Below are 22,540 nucleotides of genomic sequence, written 5' to 3'. Positions count from 1 at the left end.
CCTGATCTCTGAAACTGGTTTCCATTTTGTGGTCACATGACTTCGTCAGACAATTATTAAAACATGATGTTACTACTGCGCGTTTTACAAGTTTTGAATGAGCGGAATGAAATGGTAGGACTGGCTTATTGCCTCTCGACTGATAACTCCAGCAGGTCATTTGTGGAGAAAAGTACAATCCCAAGTCTAAAAACCTTATGAAAGTGCGTGTGGGGACTTCATGTGTCAACGACAAAGGGGACAACACTTCAGCGAACGAGGTTACGGTTTTTGAAACCAGCGAGTCAAAATTGTCTGCTTCATTATTCAATGTGAGAAAGTCGTCAACGAATCTGAACACTTTCACGACATCGGTGTCATTTTTCGGCGTTCATCAAGAACCTGGTCACGGTTAGCTAGATACAAGTCACTTAAGCAGGGAGCAATACATGAGCCAATGCATATGCCATCTTTCTGTTTGAACATTTCCTTCCCAAGTCGCGTAAGTCGAGTTAATTAAAACGAAGAACTTCTAAAAATCTGTCGCTAGTCAAACCACAAGCGTTTTGAAATCGAACCACTCCAAATTTGTCAATGCAGTCAGATACACATTTCATCACGTCATTCTGTGGGAGAAAATAGTACAGATCCTTTAAGTCAGTGGAAAAAGCGACAAGGTTGCTGTATTGACAGTCTTTAAAGGATTCCACCAATTGTTCAGACTTAGTTACCAAAAATGGGTCGTCGATTGGCAAGACCTTTAAGTGCTTTTGTAAGAACGTCGCTACATGTTTCTGCCAAGTAGCATTCTCTGACACTATCACTCGGAGGGGACATTCCGCCTTGTGCGTTTTTGCTGAGCAAAACAGACCGGGATAAGCCATCTAGTTTGAAGCTTTTGCATAGCTTCTTTGCTTCATTTTGGGCTTTCTTAAGTGTTATGTCCTTGTGGACCCTGCAAGTTGACGAAATGGCTACACGAGCCTTTGAATTATACATCGTCCTGTTCATCACGACGAAACCACCCTCCTTATCTGCAGGGATAACTGTGAGCACATTGTCTTTGAAGAACTTAACAGTCTTATTCAAGGAGAACCTTTCGCTAAGGGGACGGGGCCGCGTTAGCACATCCACTCCCTCAGATACATACCTTTCCGACTCGGCTTCAGGTACTCGCTTCGACACTTGTCGTACCATTGCCAACAGATTGGGAGCAGACTTCTTTGGCTGAGTCGCGAACTTCGGCCCACATTTGCGCCTGGCAAATTCTGGTTACCCGATGCGTATGCCCACCTCTGTCGCGGAAGGCTTAGACAGGAAGTGCAAAAGCGCGTCGAATGGAAACAGCGCCAATTCTAGAGCAAAGAAAGTTGCTGTGGTACCATAGCGTCATTGCAGTTCACATAATCTCGGAAGAATAGCGGCAAAATCAGGGGTGGACGTGGTTTTCTCTACCCCTGAGCGTCTACAGAAGCCATGCAAACAGGTTAACACAGAAAATAACAAAAGGCACGCATGTTCTACTCAACATCGCAAACAATTTGTAACCTGTGCTCATAACGTTGTCTATGCCATTCCACTTTCATGCGGAAGAACGTATGTTGGTCAAACCAGCAGATGTTTCAATGAGAGATTAAAAGAGCATCGATATAACGTCACTAGAGTAATCTCGGGTCATTTGTGTATTCACTGCCGAGATTGTTCCTGCAAGCCCATGTTTGAAAGTACTTCCATTCTGTATAGGGCTCATAGCAGGATGACGAGGGAGATTGTGGAGGCCTACGAGATTGCAAAATTAGAGGAAAAGTGCGTAAGCAAGCCTTCGGTATCGCTATCTGAAAAGGACATATGATTCCTCGGTTTATCTTTGTGACCACTGCAGTACATGTTTTCCCCATGCCTTGCACACGTGTACGGTTTATCGAAATTCACCACCGAATGTTCTTTTTTGCTGTTACGTTTGTTTTCGGTCGTACGGCATATATTTATCGATGCGTGCGAAAATATAATCTATAGTTGAAAGTGAAGCGCTGTGTCTGTGTATCTGTTTCTTCCTACGTCCTCGTACAGTCGCGCTTATACACTCGATCATGGATTCTAACGAACTAGCCCGCCAACGTGTTTTAGCCACAAATCCGGCTCTGCGTTTTCACGTTGGGCAGCGTTTGGGAGATTGGTGCTATTCAGAACCGAATAACGAGGTTAAATGCGAAAGCATTGTATTGGAAGGCAGCCACACTTTAACGATATATGTACCCGAAAGCTCCGCCCGCACCCCCGGGAGGGTAGGAAGGCGGAGCGCGCGCCGGATTGGCGAAGAAGTGAGGGAGTGAGGAGGAATGGCGAGTCTAGGCGATGTTGAATTAAACATCCGATCAAAGGGCGAAGAGGGTTGAGAGGGAGCACGCTCCTGTGTGGGGAAGGGCAGGCAGTGCAAACTAACCATGCGCGCAGGAACGCTCGCATTACTCGGCACGCACTTATTGTACAACTGCGCAGTTGGTACTACGCATTGGGAAGCGTCGGCGTCTAGAATGCGAGACGTCGGACAATCTGGACCTGCGTCGCATGTACAGCATAATATACTATGCGGCGAGTCATATATATATATATGTAAAAACGGGATAATATTGGCAATGGAATCAGGGTGTATGAGCTTAACGTCGTGGCAATGTGTAGGGAAAATGAGACAGAAGGAAGCAATAGGCAGAAACCATCGACAATGGCTATCAGTGTTAAGCGAATAAATAGCCCGAACGAACGGACGACTGAATGAGCGAGCGAGCGAGCGAGCGAGCGACAGTCCTCCGTCCTCCCTCTGGCCCCTTTCCGCACCTCAGTTGCCCGGTGGTTGCCCGAGAGCACACACCCTTTCATTCGGCGTCGTGCTGCAATGAACGAGCCAGCGAAAGAGTGATGCCCACCTCCCACTCATTGCCACCTGCCCCTCTTCGAAACTCGTTTGCCCGAGAGCGCACGCCCCATCCGTCGGCGCGTTTCCTCGCCTTCCCTCGCCCATGTCTGACCATCATCCACCGACCATCGGCATACGTAAAACCGAAAACGGCTGAAAGATCCAAAGAATGCTATGCGCATTAAAGTGCAGAAACCACCCACGATGACTGCCAATGTTAGCAAATAGCCGAACGCTTCTAGAAAGCTATTTGCTTTATTAATGACGCTCTTGACAGCGTATATTTGTTGCAGCGGGGACAATTAAGTAGGGGTTGTCTCATTGCGCAATTCTGTAGAGAACAGAGCCCTTGACGAGTACATCTGTGGCGACGCCGGAGCCCTGTTCTGCAGCCGCAGTAGCGGATGAGGGCAGCGGGAGAAGACGAGGGCTGTCCTTCCCGAGCGCTCCACCAGCATTTCTCTATGACTAAACATTCAGACATCCCAAAGCTCTCGATCGCGTCACTGCATGCCCCGATATTCGCTTACACGCAATGTGGCCGTTAAAGGGGGTTAAAGTTCTGCCTCAGTACTGTCGCCCATTGCTTACATTCACGATCTCCCTAATAGCCCGGGATGTTTAATTAAATTGTATAAAAAATATTACTTTTGCAAATGCCATATTTAGAACTCATAAGTTTGTGAGAGAAACCTTCGTATAACTGCTGTACGTGGGCGCGTTGGTTTTCGAACTTGGATAACATTTTAGAGCTCGCGAACAATGACAGAGGCGAAACGTAGACAGCACAATGACTTCTGACCACTGACGTAGACAGCGCATCGTGCTGTCTACGTCTCTTATGTCTTTTTTCGCCAGCGCTAAAATGTTATCATACATTCGTATAGAAGGTTTATTTATGTGATATATTTTTATCTGTTGGCATTCGCCGACGAACGCTTCCCGTAACTCGGTCGCGTGAGAGCACGTGCGCTTTGCATGAGTTCCTTCTTCATATCAGCAGTCAGAGTCCGACCACCAACCACCGACAGTGAAACCGGGCGAAATATCCAAAGAAAGCTATTCATGTTACTATGAAAATTATAGTGTACTATCAAAATTATATATATATATATATATATATATATATATATATATATATTATACAACAATTTTACCGATACTTTCTCTGTCGTCGTTGTTGTCTTTAGATATGCTTGTAATGCACTAACGAGTCAGATATGGCACACAAAGAGGGACACCACGTATGCTTTTCCATATCTCTCGTTCAAATGTAGCATGAGGACCCTCCGGCCCTAACTTTTGGGGTTCTATCATAATGAAAACCGGCTGATCGCGCGACATGTCCGCATGCTTTTTTTGCAAAGCTCCATTTACGCTGCCATCACCATGTCTTCGACGTTGAAGACAAGTTGAACCCTCGGTACTACAACATTGCCCAGGTATGTCGGCGCCTTTTAAGAAATTCCGCGGATGCTTGCGACAGATTTCTCTCTGGGTAGCACTGTAGGAAAATCTGGCACAATGGCCAATTATATGGCCATTGTGCTGCTTGTAGAGGACACGATCAGTGGTATAGCCAGGGAATAGGACACCGGGCATGGTGCCCGCCCTTCCCCCTCCCCGTCCTTGGTCAACTGCGTGCACCCCCTCCCCCTCCCTTCACACACACAAAAAAAGAAAGGTTCTCGATACGCAACTGGACGCGATATAGTTTTGCAGTGGCTGCCGGGACATGCACAGTTGGTAACCACCTTGCTGATGACGCAGCCCGTTCTGCGCACGCTGGAGCACCAACACTCTACACCATTATCAAGAGTTGATGCTTCAAGATACCTTCGCCATCTTGCGCGCAATACCACGTTGACTCATCGGAGTACTACGCAAAACTGCCACCATCGCTTAAACAGCTTCGATCCGTCATTGCTATTGCAGCTACCACCAAATACCTCGAGACGTGATGCAATACTGCGGTGCCGCAGTGTCGCAGTATCGACGTGATGCAACACTACTGTTGGCCGGAATAGCGTTTCCCGCCAAGTCGCACAGCTATTGCACAGCTATCGCACTGTCTTCTTTCTCCTTCATTCCCCCTTCCCCCCCCTCCCCACGTGTACAGTGGCAATCTGGAGAAAATCTAGTTAACCTTTTTCTTTTCTTTCCTTTCCTCTTTCGTTTTTCTTTCTTTCTTTTTTGCGGCAACGCTATGGTAAATTGCCACCTGCGTCCACCATGTGCAGCCGGTTCTCCCGTGGTGGCACTTCTGTGCGAGTACGACGCCCTACCCGGCCTTGGTCACGCCTGCGGTCACAACCTGATCGCTGAGAGCGCACTCACCGCCGCGGTCGCAGCGAGGGAGCTCCTCCGACGGAGCGAGTTGTGCGAGGCACCCGTAAAGGGAAAGGTAAGCATCAATCTAGCCTGTTGGTCATGCTGTAGAGAGGGAGAGCGAGAGAGACAGACGGGACTCACAATAAATTCTGGATGCGGGTATGCTACTCCTGAGGAGTACGATGGAAATGAAAAATGAAACGATATGCACAGTGTACATCACAGATATACAACAGCAAAAAACATGCCTCAACACTAAAAGAACTTACGGCTCTTCCTGAAACTCTTCCTAACTCTTCCTAGCTCTTCCTAAAAGTACTTGTTTAAGATTTATTGCATTATATGTTGTTATGGCGTCATTATTTAAAGGCGAAACAACTTAAGTGCCTCTTTGCAAAGGCCCGAAAAAAGCAGGGTCTAGTCCAGTGAAGCAATAAAATATCATCATCAGGAATGGATCATACCCCCGTAAGCAAGCAAAGATGTAATGGGTGAATATGAATAAAAAAAAGTAATAACAAAGGAAATAAAGAACGAACGAAAGAACGAAAGAACCTTTAGGTATAGCGCATTAGGTGCTCGCATGTGTAGTTGAGGCGGTCGAGCTAAAGCACTATACGTTTACTTCACACTGCGGCTCGTTATGTCTTGCAAGAAGTCAGACACGTCCGATCGTATAACTTAATGCATTACCAGGTGTGCAGCAGGCTTTCGCCTTCACGTGTTACGGGAGTACACCTCCTGTAACATGCTGCCGAACTTTTCTTGAATTAGGTGGTTAATTTCTAATGTGCACGTTTTGGGACAAAACAGTGCTATGTAAACGTGGCTCTGACGACCATGCTGATTCATCTGGGGGTAATGTGGTCACGTCATGGCATACGGCAAATGTCTGGTGATTTGTCGCTAACGAGTTCCATGATGGAAAATAGGGCTGCCAAGTGAGTTTTTCCTGAGGGGCGAAACTTAGCACATCGACACAACTAGAAAGAAAGAAATGGACAGACGTCACGGGCGCTCCTAACAGTTTTCGTTTGAATTGAGATTACTTTTCACAACTTCTGAAGATAGTGAGAGAAATAGAAAAATCTTTATCGAATTACGGAGAATTCCGCCAGCGTACATGTAGGCGCTTACGTGCTAATCTGCACAGGGAAGGTGATCAGGGACAGAATAGACCTAGGAGTAGGAGGGCAGGAAATAATAAAAAAGCGAGAATGTACGATTACTGCATGTACAGGTGAGACAAACGCGATGGTGTTGATGTAAACAGACTAGGAGCTTGTCAGTTAAGCCAGTGTTTTCAAGGAATACAAAACGAAATCTTAATGCTTGTCCGTTGCTTTGAAGGAGAAGGCATAGGACATAGTAGCCTTCCTAAATATAGTGGTTCTTGTCAAGCAGAGCCTATTATATCACAATAACAATATCTCCTGTCTCCGTAACCTGGACATTCCAACAAAATGCTTCACAGTATCTGACGCACCACAGTTATCACAAAACAGGTTGGCGCTCAGGAGGTGCAGGTAGCTAGCTATTGGCGAATGCGCCGTACACACGAAGTCGATGATATATTGTCTCAAGGTGACGAGAAGCTAATGCGGAAGTCTTGATTTTAGGACGCGGTCTACAGGATGGAGGAAGGCATGTTGAAGCGATAGACTCCGCAGGCGATTCCCTTCTGTGTGAGCATATTTCTTTGCCATTCCTGATGCATCGCATCTTGTGAAATATATTCACAGGAAATGTCTTAAACGGAACCCTCTGCGGGCAGCTGGACCCGCTTTTTCGTTTCTGCATACGTCGTAGTTTTCAGGAAGCCACTGGTACATGGCAGTGTGGCCTTATGGCGTTTGGGGTCACTGGCTGCTGATTACGTTGCCTGTTCACATTGTACATGTTCTGTCAGGCCGCTTTTGAATCTGTGAAGATGACCCATTGTCCTGGTGGTTGCCTATGGACTTTGGATGTGAAGAACGACTTCTTTTATGCCGGAATGTTCAGATGATATGCTTGATGTTAATCGGTCAAGAAGGTAAAAGAAGCATGGACCCGTGAAAAGAGCTACTGCATCACTGTGCTTGGGGCCAGCACACAAGAGATCTTGCGTTCGCAAGATGCAATTCAGTTTTAATAACCGGTTAACTAGGCTTTCTAAAGCAGGCTACTCTAGTTCGGCGCTAATGTCTGTGGCCGAATTCCTGCAATGGAAGTTAAAGAAGCAGTTGCCTTATGGCATTCGGGGCCTCTGGATGCTGCAGCGAAAACCCTGTACTCCTACAGTAGAATTCTTCCTTAGAGTTATGTTCTTCGTGCCGTTCACAGATAGTAGTGCTGGGAACGCCCGCCGAAGAAGGTGGCATGGGCAAAGAGCTGTTGCTGCGCGCCGGGGCACTGGACGATGTCGACGCCGCGCTCATGGCGCATCCTGAGAACAGGGCAGTCCTGCGACTCCACCTGTCGTCAAGATGCGGAGTAAGTGCTGTTCTTCTACGGTGCACTGTTCTCAGATGTGTATACTAGCAGAATCGAATATTGACGGAAGTAAATCGAATGTACTATTGCGTACTTTTCGAATAGTTAAAAAAATTACCGTCGCTTTCGGCATTAATGTAAAATGATGTGCATATCTTAGTATCCGTCATGATTAACAAGTCTGTGTCGTAATACTGCAGAATGTGAAGCGCTGTTTATTCCAAGTCCAAATTGAGCATTCGGAACAAATGGATAGTTTGTTCACACACAAGGAATTTTCATGAGAGTGCGAATAATCTTAAATATAAAAGTTCTGGCTCCCTGAACGATGTACAGCGTGCTCAACAACGCAAATTCTCAGGTTTCATGTCTACCCTGTCACCGAGATGAAATTTATCGCACTTTTGCTTGAAATCTGTTTGCTAGTGCGCACCAGAGGAGTCGTGTCAATGATAGACTTGAGTTCCAGTTCTCCGCCGACAGTGGCGTACACTGGAGGCATTTATAAGAACGACTCGAGAACTGTGAACAGAAAGTGGACTACTTCTGTTCTTCTGCACATCGTCGAGGGGAAAAAAAGTCGCAGTTTCGACCGAAAGGCGAAGTATCAATTGCGATAGCAAATTAGTATACATCCATACGAAGTAAGGATAGTAGCTTTATCGGCCGTATAAACTTGTAAACATTCGCTTACTAACTAGATTAACCAGCACAGCGTCACCCTCGCACAGGTAAACATGAACGCATCTCACTCGCTGCCGAAGCGATGGAGTGCGAAAACTGGAGCGAGCGAATTGACCCTCGTGCTGCCTTTCGCTTCAGCGTGAACTAATCGTCGAAAGCACAGCGCATACGAAGGTACCAGCACCCGGTGCACTTTGTCCACATCGTAGATCGCTATGAAGTTGAGGCCCGCACGACCGCGCACTTTGTGCATTTCAAGATAAGGCGCCCGCGCAGAAGACGCGCCGTACGCAGCAGCCACCGGAGTAGAACGCCCCTCCCCCCTACCCTCCCCTCTCACTGGTGCGTCGCGCGCGACGAAAGACGATGCTTTTCCTCCCGAATTTCCTCCCTTGCGCGCGCGAGATTGAGCCGCGATGGTCGGGCGACCCACGCATGTTTCATTTGCACATACGGCATACGGCGCGCGGCGACCATGTTCTCGTGCTTGTACTTCATACGGAACATCACGACGACGACGACGGTGGCAGAAATGCGCCTGGAGTGTCCATATAATTGCTATGGCAATAAAAAAGAAGCCTTTGTAGCCTGCAGCGCCTTCTGCCTGGAAGAACAGCCAGCTTATGTAGCCGTGCTTGAAAGGTTTTATGGCTACTGCTCTCTTGAGAAGAACGAGACATGCGAGTGTGGTTCTTGTGCACGAGCAGGCTGAAGCTGTATCTTTTAAGGAATTCCACCTTAACTTGTTGGCTAAAAGCCTGTATGGGTGGGCTCGGCGATTGTGATGGGACCAGTTCGAACATATTGAATTTCAGGAACTAGTTTCGGTAGAATCCCTTATCACCGACTAGAACTTCAAGTGACGCTTGGTATGGGAGAAATATTTGACGGTGGCCACAGCAGTGCAAGGCGGACGAACTAGCTTACGAATCGAACCAAATGTGGAATGACCTGAACAAATCGCCTAATTTGTCAAGTGAGTACCAAGATGCTGTGTGGAACCAATAAACACGACTGATATCGACATCAAGCTAGCACGCAAGTGGGCCTACGAACGCAATCAGGCAGCCTGCCACACGATGGGAAGAAAACGACGTTGCTATTTCAATAATAATTTGATCCTGACAATACATGACATTTCATTACTGCCATGACGCTGGATCTAAGGGCAATGAAATATGCCTGACATAATAATGCAAGCATCGTTTGTGAATCGGTGTGGTAGGACACGCCACCAGTCTTTATGACCTGCTGACTTTAAGCACTCTTGTGGCATCAGGCTTAAAATTAAAACTTATGATGCTTTCTTGCTTGCGGGTGGTATCTTTCTTTACGCTAGCAAATATTCCGATGTCTGTTACTATTCCCTACAGAGGCTTAACTTACGTTGTCCCCTGCTGCCCTTAAAAAAAGAAAAGCTTTCAACAGGACTTGTTTATTGGCGGATGTATACAGTGGTATTCTATGAAGACATGCGGAATGGTTTCTGCATCATTCGAAGACGTTATATGCTAATAGTTTTCATTTGATTCATCTGCTCAGTCGGATCGTTTTCGACTGCCCTCTACAAGTGAACTCAGAAGCACGCCTCAAGTGATAAGCAAGACATATGTAATACATTAGCAAGATAAGCGATTTGGGTACACGCAATTCAAGGACTCAAACAAAGTAGCTCGTGCGAACGCAGGTGGCAGGCAAACAGTTGGCCGGGGTTTAACGTGGCTTGAACCTAGTTATACGAGCGAAAGCTCTGTTAAGCACGGTTAGACACGGTTCTTCAGTGCTTCTTCCCAGCGAGCTATATCGGCAGGGTGCTCAGACTCAGCCTGGCGAGTGCGGCGAAGAGCTGACGAGCTCGCACCGCCGCGTGCTTCATCCATGGCGAGACTGAGCGACCAAGCACCGCCGAAGCAGCTGTTATAAACCCTCGCCAATTCACGTGGCACACAGCAACGAGATTCGAGCGAGCGCAGCTGCGACCTCTCTCCGCAGCGGATCACGTGACGTCACATATTCATACCGGCGCGCCGGCGGCTGAAGGTCAAACGCGCGCCAAGATTGACCATGGGAGTTGTACCTCGAGGAGTAGAGCTTTCGCTCTAAAAGACAAAGCTGATGATTGCTAGCCATGCTGCTGTTCTTTAATGGAAACACAGGGCTACGAGGAGGAAGAACATAGAGCCGGAAAAATCTGCGCGACTCGATTCTTGACCAATCCCTCTTAGTTGATATGCGCCATGGTTTGAGATCATCATCAACAAAAGTCGGATGGTAAACTATTTGCTATCTTTGTGCGGCGGAAGAGACTTCAGGAAATGAGCTGCCATATTGAAGCAATGTGGAATAGCTCGTCTCTGCAAATTTCTTTTGATAATATAGTTTGTTACGACAAAGAATATTATGTAGATCTCACGTACTGCGGGAATCAACGGCACGCGAAGCATATAGCAGGCAGCTGTGAGATGCAGCACGACTTAGGGTTCCGCAAAACGGACCTGATTAACCAACGTTCTTGTGTCTACGTCAAGGAATTGTGTGTGTGATGCGAACTTACGCGTCACGACAGTAGAAAGAGGATGACAATGGTGATGACGTTAGTCAGGAGACGATGGCATAACGACTGGTCTTTCGGACTCCGGCGAAAAAACGCTACAGCCTGTTTCGTGGCGACTTCGGCCGGTCGGAAGGCAGTGCAGTCTAACAAAGCGTTTAAAAGTGATAGCAGCCACGAGAAAAGAATTGGAGAAGCTCGCACGCTCTTGCTTTCGCGAGCAACTTGTTGACACGCGACATGACACAATAATCCATCTAAGAAAAAGAAAAGGTCATGGCCTATCGGGTTATGTTGCTGGGCGGATAGGTTTTTCTCTCCCAATCGGACACGACTTCTTTTCAATAAAGGAAGCCAAATACGGCGTGGTACAAAAGCGTCCATCGCCTCCCCATCGCGGAGTGATCAGCCTGAGGCAAAAAATGCTTCACATCGAAAAGCCCCCTGCTTTTTTACGGCATTGTCAAGGCTCCCGCACGCCAATTCTCGGTTAGCAAGCGAGCGAGTTTTCCACATTCGTTGCGCCTCTCTTTGACGTCACACGTGACGGAGTGCCGTTCGAAATTCCTTCCGTCTGCGCATCAAAGCTTTAATGAAAGAGCTTTTGTTCTGCAGGCAAGCTGCCTGCGGGTCTTGGAGATGACGCAAAAGTAAATGAAGCCCTGCTGAAAGTAAAAAGAAATTATCCGTGATATGAGACAACGCTGGCGCATCAAAAGCAGTTGCTGCGCATGCATTGTTTGCCCTTCTCTGCCCGCGCAGGTCAGCGTGATCTTCGACGCCGTCGATGTTCCGGACGGGGAACGGCAACCCAGCGCCATGGACGCCTCTGTGCTCGCTTATCACAATATGTCCCTCCTGAGGGCTAGTATGGACCCGGAGTGTCGAATGCACGGTGAGTGTGCAGACTGGTTGGAAGGAATGGTACATTTGGGCTTTGAAGGAAAGCTTAGGCGGAATTCATGCGAATCCATAGTCCTCATTCACACCATGACGTTGCAGCGACGTGACGGGGCTGACATTGATATCGGTGCGTATAGATACCTTTATCGACGCGTATAGACGGCGCTGCACCAAAAAGCTTCCCTTTGCTACATTACGTATACTATACTTACGCAGAGATTTGCAACAGTGGAGTTGATTCTTGGTTCACAAAATTGGCAATGGCTTTAGCGTCGAACATGCAAGGTGTGAGCTATTTGTAGCAGCCCATAAAGGGCAAGGAACTCGAAGGCGTCAGCTAAGCGAACATCAAACGCCTGCACGCACTACCACCATGGCTGCACTTGTAAAACAATAATCGACCCTCTACGCCAAAGATGACAACGTGACAACTAGCGACGACGCCAAGCTTACGTTCGCCAACGTCAAGTATGCCTGTAGAGAAATCTTGTCTCTCGTTGCACTCCACGATAACCTCTATTTTGAAAGTTGCAATCAGGCCATTTTGTTCTGTAATAGCAACGCTCGCGCTGGTATTAGTATTTTAGGGCGCCCTATAACGTAAAGTTATTTCATTTTTCTGCATTCCAATCTCCTAACGTCAGATTTATTTAACCGTCGACGTAATCATGGGTCGTGACCCGCAACACTGCTTCAGCAGCACAATGAAACGCTCCCCTCATTTAGGAGGTGACTCTCGTTTGGTTTCAATGAGAATGGCATCGCCTACCGCGACAAGTTTTTCTTGTCTTATTGGCTGACGAAAGGAGAGCGGAGGGGGGGGGGGGGAGGGCAAAAGAGCATAGCGTTCCAGAGGGGCCGAGATAGAGCAGTGAAAGTAGATAACTAGACCAGAAGAGGGGCGCCGGCGTCTCCGATTGGCCCGCTTCCCCTTGCTCAGCTTCAGGTGGCTTGCCGAAGATTGCAGCGGCGTGCAACGTGGCTTTAAGAATGTCATCTGAACGCAAGCTCAGTGAACAACACTTGGCAGAGCGATGCCGTTTATGGGCCGAAAGGGCTCGGCGACGCTATACTGCCACGCAAAATGTTTATTATACGCAAAGAGATCAATTCCCGCCCGCAGCTCCGAGTACGTAGTGCCGGAGTGATCAGTGGACAGCCATATTCGAGTCCTTTCAAAACGGGGCCATCCTCCGGCTGTCCCCAAGAAAGATTTAGTTTCGTTCGGCATAATAATGCATCTTTATTGCGTACACGTCGCTTTGACGACATGAGTTTTTCGCGGTTATGTGACGTCGCGTGACAGAAAAGCGAACTAAGCGTGGCCCGAAAAGATTTTCGTCAATCGCGGAAGATTAATGGCGACAAAGGCGTAGAATAGGAAAGAAATGTTTTAAATGAGTGAGAATTGATATGCCTACCCGACGAGATGATGACAGCAACGTTATTGTACCGCCGGATAAGGAGGCCCCCTTCTCCCCGTCTCCGGCACACAGGCCTTGGGGACGGGAGCCGGGACCTCCGCGAAGTATGTCCGTCACGTAAGACAATGACCCCCGTAAGCAAGGTAAGAATGCAATGGCTCATACCCACGCAAGCCAGAGGCTACAAGCGTTCAGCAAATTGAAGCGAGCAGTGCTCACATTTATTGTAGTCGCCCATGCAACACACATAGCAGCATACATTTCAATAAAGAACAAACTCAAGACAAGCATCCAAACCATCAAAAAAGCATTGCATACCCCCCTCCGCAAACTTAGTGGTGGTTTTTCGACGGCTTCACTAAATTAATCCTAATTCACTTTAACACCAAAGGTCGAGGGTTCAATTGTCTTAATCACCTCTATAGTAGTTAACTGTGCCTTATTAACTTCACCTTAATTAACATCAATGGTCGCGGGTTCGAGTGCAATAATGAAATGTATCGAACATGATAAGCGAACTACCAATGAGGGTTGATAAGGGTTTATACTTGTTGCATGGAGTTTCAAACCATCGATAGTGACACCGAGCTGCGTGGAGATAAGCAAGTGGCACAATGCTTACGCATAGTTAGACAACTACCAGAGGAATTTCTGCGTGAATTTGGACTTTTGATCGGCCTAATCATGCATAATCAGTGTGTTCACTTCGTCCTGAGATGGGAAGTTCTCACGGTTCTCGTGATGTCTCGAGACAGACAGGCTAGGCGGGCGTGGCCCCCAAACCAAACGCGGAACGCTAACGAAGGAAGTGGAATGGAAACGGATTGGAATAGCATTAGGTTTTAGCGTGCTTGGTTATACGTAGCCAGGCCTCAAGATAATGTCAATGAAAACATGGATTGCAATGAATTTTATGATCATCAAATGTCATGTCATAACATTGCTAACGTGACCTTATGATCCAATTGTAACGATATTTGTAAGATGGCGCCTTACGCTGCGGCTGCCTGTAAATATTGTTCTAGTCGGCGTTAGCCTTGACGTGAGGAAAGACAATAAATACATAAAAATAAGCAATAGGATGAGATGGGAAGTTGGTTTGAGCTTCAACTGGAACTCGTCGCGCGCGAAAAAGTAAGACGCAGAGTCGGTGAACTACACAGCACACGCGCTCTTGAAATTCAGTATATCGCACTTCGTTTGTCATATTTATTTATGTTATACTAATATCTGTTGATATAACCTCTTTGATTTTACAAATTTATTTTTCATTTGGTCCCTGCTGTCACCAGGTTATAGCTCTGTGCCCAATAGCGAGCAGTGCCATTTCATTTAGGACCAACCAAACATCGTTGATGTTATGGTCTCGAATCGTAATTTATAGAGACGAAGGGGATTGGTCACCCCACAAACAATCAAAAAGGGAACGCTATACAACATAAAACAGCAGAATTTTGATTGAGCTGCTTAAAAAAAGTAATAGAAAAGGAAAAAAAAAAAAGCTCTGTGTACAAACAACCATGTTCTGTACACTTCGGCTCAGTTTTCTTTGTCTTATTATTCGCGTTGTGTTTCTACAATCAAAAGCTGCACGACTGCTATCGTAAAGGTAGCCGCACGGCCGTTAATTGCATTCAAATATCAAAATGCGCACATATGTAATTGATACCATTATTAGATCGATTGAACTGCCCGCCTCAAAAGTGCATGCTTTACGCTCTGTTTACTCGAGTGCCATTTCTCAATGGGCTCGCTCTCATAATTGAAGCCTCGCGTTCTCCTGAACGATCGCGTGCCAACATCGCGCGCGTTGGCGGGGTAACTACGCGCTCCTTTCTTGAACATAGTTTCCGCCAAAAAGAAAGAAACAGCGCAAAAAAGTATGTCGTTATTGCGTCAACGGGAGCTGCCGCTGTGGAGGTACTGTCAGCACAAATGGTACATAAATTTACCTAAAATTTCTACTTATATGGCTTCAAACGGCCTTGTGATTGTGCAAATTGATAATTTGGAACAGCATTTTTCTTTATAACTGCCCCGATACGTGGTGTCCAAATCCACGCCAAAGTGGTGGCGCCCTCCAGGTAAAGAGATGCAGATCTTGAAGGTTATGCTTATGCTGGTTGCATATGGCGGAAGCGATTGCGGGAGCCGGTAAACACTTAATAGACGTGGAGTTTTGGACATCACCGATTCGCAGTAACTACGCATGTGCGCAGAGAGAGAGAGAGAGAGAGAGAGAGAGAGAGAGAGAGTAATTGTGTTGAATAAACTTCGTTATCTTGGAAATAAAAAAAACAGATAATGTGTAATATCTGGAGTCCGAATCCACGCCCTAGCGACGGGTCCCTCTGTGTAACAGCAACGGGTCTCGCAGGTAATTATGTTATTGACTGCTTGCGCCCGAAGCGGCTGTGGAGCCGGAAACATGTTATAGGCGCGACGTTTTAACGCGACAGCGTTAAGGAGCTCGTGTCGCAGAAAAGCCGGTGTCATCGGCGTCGGTGGCGTTGGCCGTGAGCGATAAATCCCGGCAGGCACTTCATGAATACGAAACAACTTGCAAGATGAGGTGGGTAGGAATCGAACCAGGGTCTCCGGAGTGTGAGACGGAGACGTTACCACTCAGCCACGAGTTCGATGCTTCAAAGCGGTACAAAAGCGCCTCTAGTGAATGCGGTGTTGCCTTAGAAACGAGCCGTAGAAAGTTATACTGCGGTGTATATCGGTAATTATGAACATGTAACTTACAGAAGTCGCAGTTACACGAGTAGCGAAGTGCGTTTCCGCTACATTTCATCTGCGCTTTCCGCACACGTAGAGCCATCTTGCGGCAAACACAGAAGACCCCCTCCTCTCAATGTACGGCGCTGCCCCGACAGGTGGCTCGCCACGCGCGCATTGGGGCTGTGCGGGGACCGGTGCGAGGCGCGTCGCGGCCCGGACGCCCTCTCCCCTGACGACGCTTCGCCTTGCTCCCTCACGGGTTGCAGAATCAAGCGTCCTCCTTTCTTTAGATCACTATCTGTCTATCTCTCTGCCAATGCCGATCACGACGTTTGGCTGGCGTGCATCATTTCCCCCTCCGAGACACCGAGTTCTTAGGTTCGTTCCGCTTGCTCAGGCGCACGTATCGTTGCCGCGCCGAACACTGCATTGCTCGACGCTCACCGCGTCCAATGCGGGGCGCCTCGTAAGTGATCGCTGCGCCGTAGCCCATTGTCTTACACACTTTGGCGGGTCGACGGGAACGCTGTCGCGTTCCACTCTTGAAGGCGAAGCTTAAGCGTCCTCCAATTTTTTGGCCGTCATCAGTCCCAACTAACGTTGGCCGATATGTTCAACGAAAAAAAATATATTTAAAAACGCGGTGCAAGATACGATTTCAAGTCCTACGGTGTTCGGCTATCAGAACGCTGACAGCAGAAAACCGTAGGTATTATACTTAAATATTTTACAATGTTTTTTAAACATTCTTTTTTGTTGAACAGCCAGGCTAACGTCAGCCGGGACCTTCTTGGCTGGGGCACACAGCGTAAACAACGTTGCAAGAACGTTTGAAGCTATAGTATAGAAACCTGAAGAGTAGACTAATGCTTGCACTAACCATCGTTCCCATAGCTGAGCAATCGCTGAGTAATTTCTGTAGTAAGATCTATTGCACCCGAGCTGGCATACAGAAAGGGCGGCCTGCTGGCGCAGGTGTGCTGAAAACCGAGACGGCGACCGGCTTCGACGTACGCCGCAGCCGGCTCGACTTGAACGTGCGGGCGCCCAGCACCGAGCGTGCCCTGCAGATGCGGCGCGACATCGAGGCCTGCGCGAAGGCGGCGGCCAAGGCCACGGGCTGTCACCTCACCATCGTCGAGATGGGGCCGCTCTGCAAGCACATGAACTACAACGAATCCTTGCTGAGGATATTCCAGAAGCACGCCGACGACTACGGTGCGTTCCGTTTGGTTTAGTCAAAGTGCGACAGCTTCGCGTTCTTCGCATAACGGCAACGCTTAAGCAACTCCGGTGTCCGCCGTACCACTCCAAACAATTCCGCGCATTCACTACCTGCAGGTCTTCGCCATGACGCAAGAACTTTGCCAGTGTTAGAGCCATGCGATATTCGTTGAAAAAAAAAAAAAAAACGGTATGGCGTCTTGTTTGGAACTCCTGAGTGAAATTTCTGAATGGCTCTTGGTGACGATAGCGTGCTGCGGAAGAAGTCTTTTTTTTTCGAATGTGCATGAAGCAAAAATAGAGGTAATTGGGCGTGAGAAACCTGGTGGCCTTGAACACTCGTTAATATCGGTCGTTCTTGATCCTTCTTGGTCGGTATACTCCTTGGTCGCGATTCAAGTCGGTCGCGTGACCTTTGCCGATAGCCGGTATGGGAACGCTGCCCAACAGCTTCATTGGAATGTCGTTGTAGAACTCATTTGTTTGGCGCCGCGTACGGAAGCGCATCACGGAGGTTGCGCACAAGAGCGCAGACGCCTAGTTCCCACGCAGTAACCTTGCGGTTTGTTACGCGGAGCTTGCCCTAAATCAGAGGAATATTGAATGGCGCTTTTTAAGAACAAGAACGCGTTTAGAAAACCTGCCCCGCCTTCTTTCTCTTTTGACCGGTACAATGCGCGGGCTGATATGCTGGGGGAAAGATGAAGTGCTTGGGAATGCTATTATAGATATGTAGTATCAGTTAAGTGGCTCTACGCCGATCCTTTTTTCACCCGTGATAATGGATATCGCGCACGAAGGGCAGAAAGAACAATGGTTGTACTCGGAAAAACAGTATCCTACGCGTTGTGCGCGTGGTTTTTCCCTGCGCCCGATTATTTATTTTACGCCGCGGTTCGTGGCCTGCGGACGCTGACCATTCTCCAGCCAAGGGTGCTTCATCGTTATCAACATCTACGGACAATAGAAGCAGCGTGTTGGGATCGAGTGGGTCAATAGGGAAGCTACGTGCTTTTTTTCTTTGCAAGCCTCCAGCGTATAACAGCCATTCTAATCCTGAAAGAACACGCTCGGCAGATTGCCCTACTGCAGCATGGTAGAAGAAAGGGAGGGGGGCAAGGGAGACAAAATGGCAGCACATTCGAGCGCGGGGCACTGGCAGTATATCGGTGCGTCGAGGGTGCGGTTACTCTTGCAGCCAACCCAAGTGGACGGGCATTCCTATTGGCTTCATACACGCCTTTAATCACCAACAAACCACTTCGCCGAAAGAAGTCCTATATGCCGTGTAACATCGACAAACCGCTCACAGACGTTTCGCGAGGAAGGCGACAATATTCTGGAAACCAGTGCGACCCTGTATAGCGACGTCACTCTTCGCATTGACGAACCTCCGATCGCTTGCAGAGGCACATATTACAAACAGGACGCCAAGGTACTTCAGAAGAGCGGAAACGGCACGCCGACAATATTAGAGTCCGAGGCCGTTCGAAACTCTATAGAAGCCTTGATGTGATCAATACAAGTGATGCAATATTCCTCGGAAACGGATTGCGCAAAAGCCATCACCGAACAATATTTAATGCAATAATTGGCCCTATGGCATGAAAGTGGCGGCGAATTTTATATATGAATTTAAAACTGGTTCTGTTGAGTGAAGTCCAGTAGGTCACAGACCTATACATGTCTACACCATGGGTGGGTGGCTTGAATGTAGCCCCCGTTTGGACAGTTCGGTGCGGTGACAGCTCAATATCTCGAGCACTGACGAATTTCTGTTACTGAAAAGAGCCATGGGACCTAATATAATTGATTAAAAGGCATTAGTAAAAGACGTAAGTTAACTAATTGCACATTATATTTTATTAAGTTACGAAGCCCACGCGATGGCATTGCACTTTCTGCCACGTGTAAAGTTTAACGTTATAATAAGATGTATGAAATAAATAAGTGGGCGACATGTAATGTGGTTGGGATGTAAAGTTATATTAAGAAATGTAAAAACGGAACTCCGGACAAAGAGAGTGCGGCGAAAGGAATTCCACATGAATACCTTGTTTCCTGAAAGCGAACAAGGCTTTTCTGAAAGTTTGTTCCAACTGGACAGGCCGTACAAATTCACCGGCTCGAATTCGTAAATTGTAATATTCGCAATATTTGTAACTAGTTAAAAACGTAGCTAATGAACTTTTATTAGCGAGCTTATGCATCTCAATTTATTGTGCAAGTATTGTACGCCTCTTCGAGTAATGCAGTAATGCACGTGGCCAAATCATGCCAGGTGCAATTTTTTGGAAATTACGTATAAAGAACATCTGCTATAGAAATTTAGAAACGCTGACATATTACGAGAAGGCAAGTCAAGTCAGTTATATAGGTTTCAAGAAACGACAAGAAGAAGTATTTTAATGATTGGAAATGTAGAGAGGTCGGCCGGATAATGGAGCATCTGGCCTGCTACTCTACGTAAGGGAAGGGCATCTCGATACGCTGGAGGGCCATTGCACTCATTAATGCGGAGGAATGTGATAGAGTGGTGGTTTCACAAGGCGGAATTCCAAGTTCGTGTTAATGGCTGAGGGGAGATAAGACATGATGAAATAGCCAAAGGAAAGCGGCCTTCTCAAGAAATAAGGCAACTCCGCTTGTTACCTCGAGGCATTTTGGCATTGCCTCCGCAACGCTACAGAGGTACCATTTTCGCTGACGCGGCGGAGCCGTGTGTAGCTTAAGGTCATGAGTCTGATCACAAACGCTACAGCCACGTCAGTTTGCGCCTTAAGTAAGTCCGTGGTACCGCAACGGGCCACACACCTGCAGGTAGCAGAAGCACTCGCGGTAAAAACTGCAATACGCTACGCGATGTTGCGTCATCGGCGCCAGCGCCATAGCTAAGAGTTGAGTGGTCGGTGACACTCTGACGATCAATGAGAAAACGTGCAACATTACCACTGCTTACTAAATTAACTTCTGCTTTACTATGGCGAAGGCGCAGTTGTTCCGAGTCATTAGAACACGCTGTTCAGCTATTCGCTCTTGCCTAACGCCGCGACAAGACCGGGCGCAAAGGAAGCGAATCCTGTCTTGATTTGCAAGATGGGAAAAGTCAGATAACACATCCTCATTTCTCTGCGATTGCTGTTAACTCCTTCGTGCACATAAACTTTCCTGCAGGAATGGCCTTTAACGATGGTCCGTTGATAACGGGCTCCACCTCCGACGTGGGCAACGTGTCTCATCGGCTGCCCACCATCCACCCCGTGTACCGCATCGAGTCAGCCACCTTCAACCATACGACAGAGTTCTGCCGCGTAGCCGGCACGAGGAAGGCGCAGGAAACAGCGCTGCTCGTTGGGAAGATGCTGGCGCTCACAGCCTTTGACCTGCTGTGTGACCCGCGTCACATCGAATGTGCTAAGAAAGAGTTCGACAGATGCGCTGCGCTCGTCGTATGAACCGCGAGCTATTTTACTGCATCAGTTTATTGGATTCGGTATCTGCAGAGTAAGATGTGGAGAGATCCAACCATGCAGTGCGTCTCAGTGCACTTGCGAAACGCCATAGCTGGTAAGCTTACATAACATTCTAAATATTTCTTTCAGTGCCGTATAAATAACAAAACGCACGCGCGATTTCGGAAGTGACGTCATGCAGGAACGCGGAAAGCTCACGTATTTCTTGAGGTACAACAATAATAATTATTGGATTTGTTTTTTGTTTTGTCAGAAGCATTTGCTTCAATGCAGTGAGGTTCGGCCGTTCGATATCAGGTCACCCCGAGACCACGGGAATCTCTAGCTGTTATCTCCAGGCAATATGAGGTGTCGGTTTCCACAATCACCGCACGCAAGGTCTTTTTGTTTGGAGTCGCAGCGCCACACAAGTGGACTGACAATCGAGATACTATTAGGTAGATACGGCTACAGTCTACTAAACGAGCATGTAGCGTTCCTGCTTTTCCCGCGCCATGTTTGGCCACAAACAAATTCTGGCGTGACCCGTCTCACAATGAATGTCGATGTTAACGCGATTAACATTCAAACAATGTAGTGACACACCGTATTGCCACCCGCTGAAACGCGTCATGTGGGAGCCATATGTGCTGCAGTCGGGCTCCTATCTCGATATTTCCCCTGGACACGCTCACTGCGTCATCTAACGGCGCGCCCGCGAAGTCTTCCCCCTTTTGCGTGGCCTCCGAGATTGTGCGCCGGTGCGTCGTAACGCTGAGAAATAATCCCTCGCTGTCCGCAGCCATTCATGGGGACGCGCTAAAGCGTCGGCGTTCTGTGCTTGAGGAACCCGGCTAACGTCAGTTTGACTCCACCAAGGAGCGGAGGAACCGTAAAGAATTTTGAAAGCGATTAGCATATTTAACCTACCTAAGCCACTTTGTGCGCATATATATATATATATATATATATATATATATATATATATATATATATATATATATATAGCCGCGGTACGCCGTTCTTCAATTGCACTACAATTATCTAGATTTATCCGGTGTTGTAGAATTCGAAGTTGCATTAGTCGGGTTCCTCAAGCACAACGGCTCAAGGTTTTAGCTCTGCGCTGCGAACACGCGCAGGCTGGGAGGGATTAAACCTTGGTGTTCGAATGCACCGGCACGCCACCGGTGCAGTTTAGGCACGCCGCTAGATGGCGTGGCGTGTCTAGGAGAAAGCGTGAGAGGGGAATACTGACTGCCAGTTCACGGCGTATTATACACGGCGCGTTTAAGCGGTGGCAAATGGTGAGCCGCTACATGTTTTTGAATGCTAATAGCACTAACATCCACAGCCATAATGATATGGGTTCTGTCGGAATTTTATTATAATTGAAGAGCGGCGTAAAGACGTTAGATACCGACACAGACATACATACAGACACGAAGTGGCTTAAGTAGGCTAAGAATGCTAATCGCATTAAAGGTCCATCCCGCTCGAATTGGCACTGCGGCTCCAAACGCACTTGCCTTGTGTGAGCTAGGTAGTAATAGTTCCACTGTGTTATACTTTTTTACGTTCATCTTACCTTGTTTGGCAGCGACAGCTTTTATATGAGCTCATGCCTGGTGTGTTCTTCGTGCGCGATTTTGTGCATCATCGCATTTCTCCCGAGTAGCCTGCTAGGCGAGTAAGTGAGCAAGCTTATTTATATATCATTCAAGAGATCCGGCAGGACGCAAGCCGAAGCTGCTCAGAAAACATAAAGGAATTGTGAAAAAAGAAAATGTGACTGAGTGCGAGATCCTGTTTTCTGGACATTTTGTGCGGCTGTCACTTAGAATATAGATATACATAGGTTCTCCGCATTTCGTAA

At 47.6% G+C, this 22,540-nt stretch overlaps 1 protein-coding gene across 1 annotated transcript in view; it reads left to right on the top strand.

The window, feature by feature from the left end:
• The window catches only part of LOC126540385 (peptidase M20 domain-containing protein 2-like), a 30,410-nt gene extending 8,761 nt beyond the window's left edge, over window positions 1-21,649 (top strand). The window contains exons 3-7 of the mRNA XM_072286597.1: window positions 5,134-5,297; window positions 7,550-7,699; window positions 11,697-11,829; window positions 16,964-17,206; window positions 20,387-21,649. Of these exons, the coding sequence (XP_072142698.1) occupies window positions 5,134-5,297; window positions 7,550-7,699; window positions 11,697-11,829; window positions 16,964-17,206; window positions 20,387-20,667 (971 nt within the window). The 3' untranslated portion in view covers window positions 20,668-21,649. The remainder of the gene's footprint in view (window positions 1-5,133; window positions 5,298-7,549; window positions 7,700-11,696; window positions 11,830-16,963; window positions 17,207-20,386) is intronic.
• The last annotated feature ends 891 nt before the right edge of the window (window positions 21,650-22,540 follow it).

Source organism: Dermacentor andersoni, chromosome 2 (assembly GCF_023375885.2).
Source record: "Dermacentor andersoni chromosome 2, qqDerAnde1_hic_scaffold, whole genome shotgun sequence".
Classification (NCBI taxonomy): domain Eukaryota; kingdom Metazoa; phylum Arthropoda; class Arachnida; order Ixodida; family Ixodidae; genus Dermacentor; species Dermacentor andersoni.
Note: the sequence above shows the minus strand (reverse complement) of the source record. Positions and strands in the feature narration are given on the sequence as shown.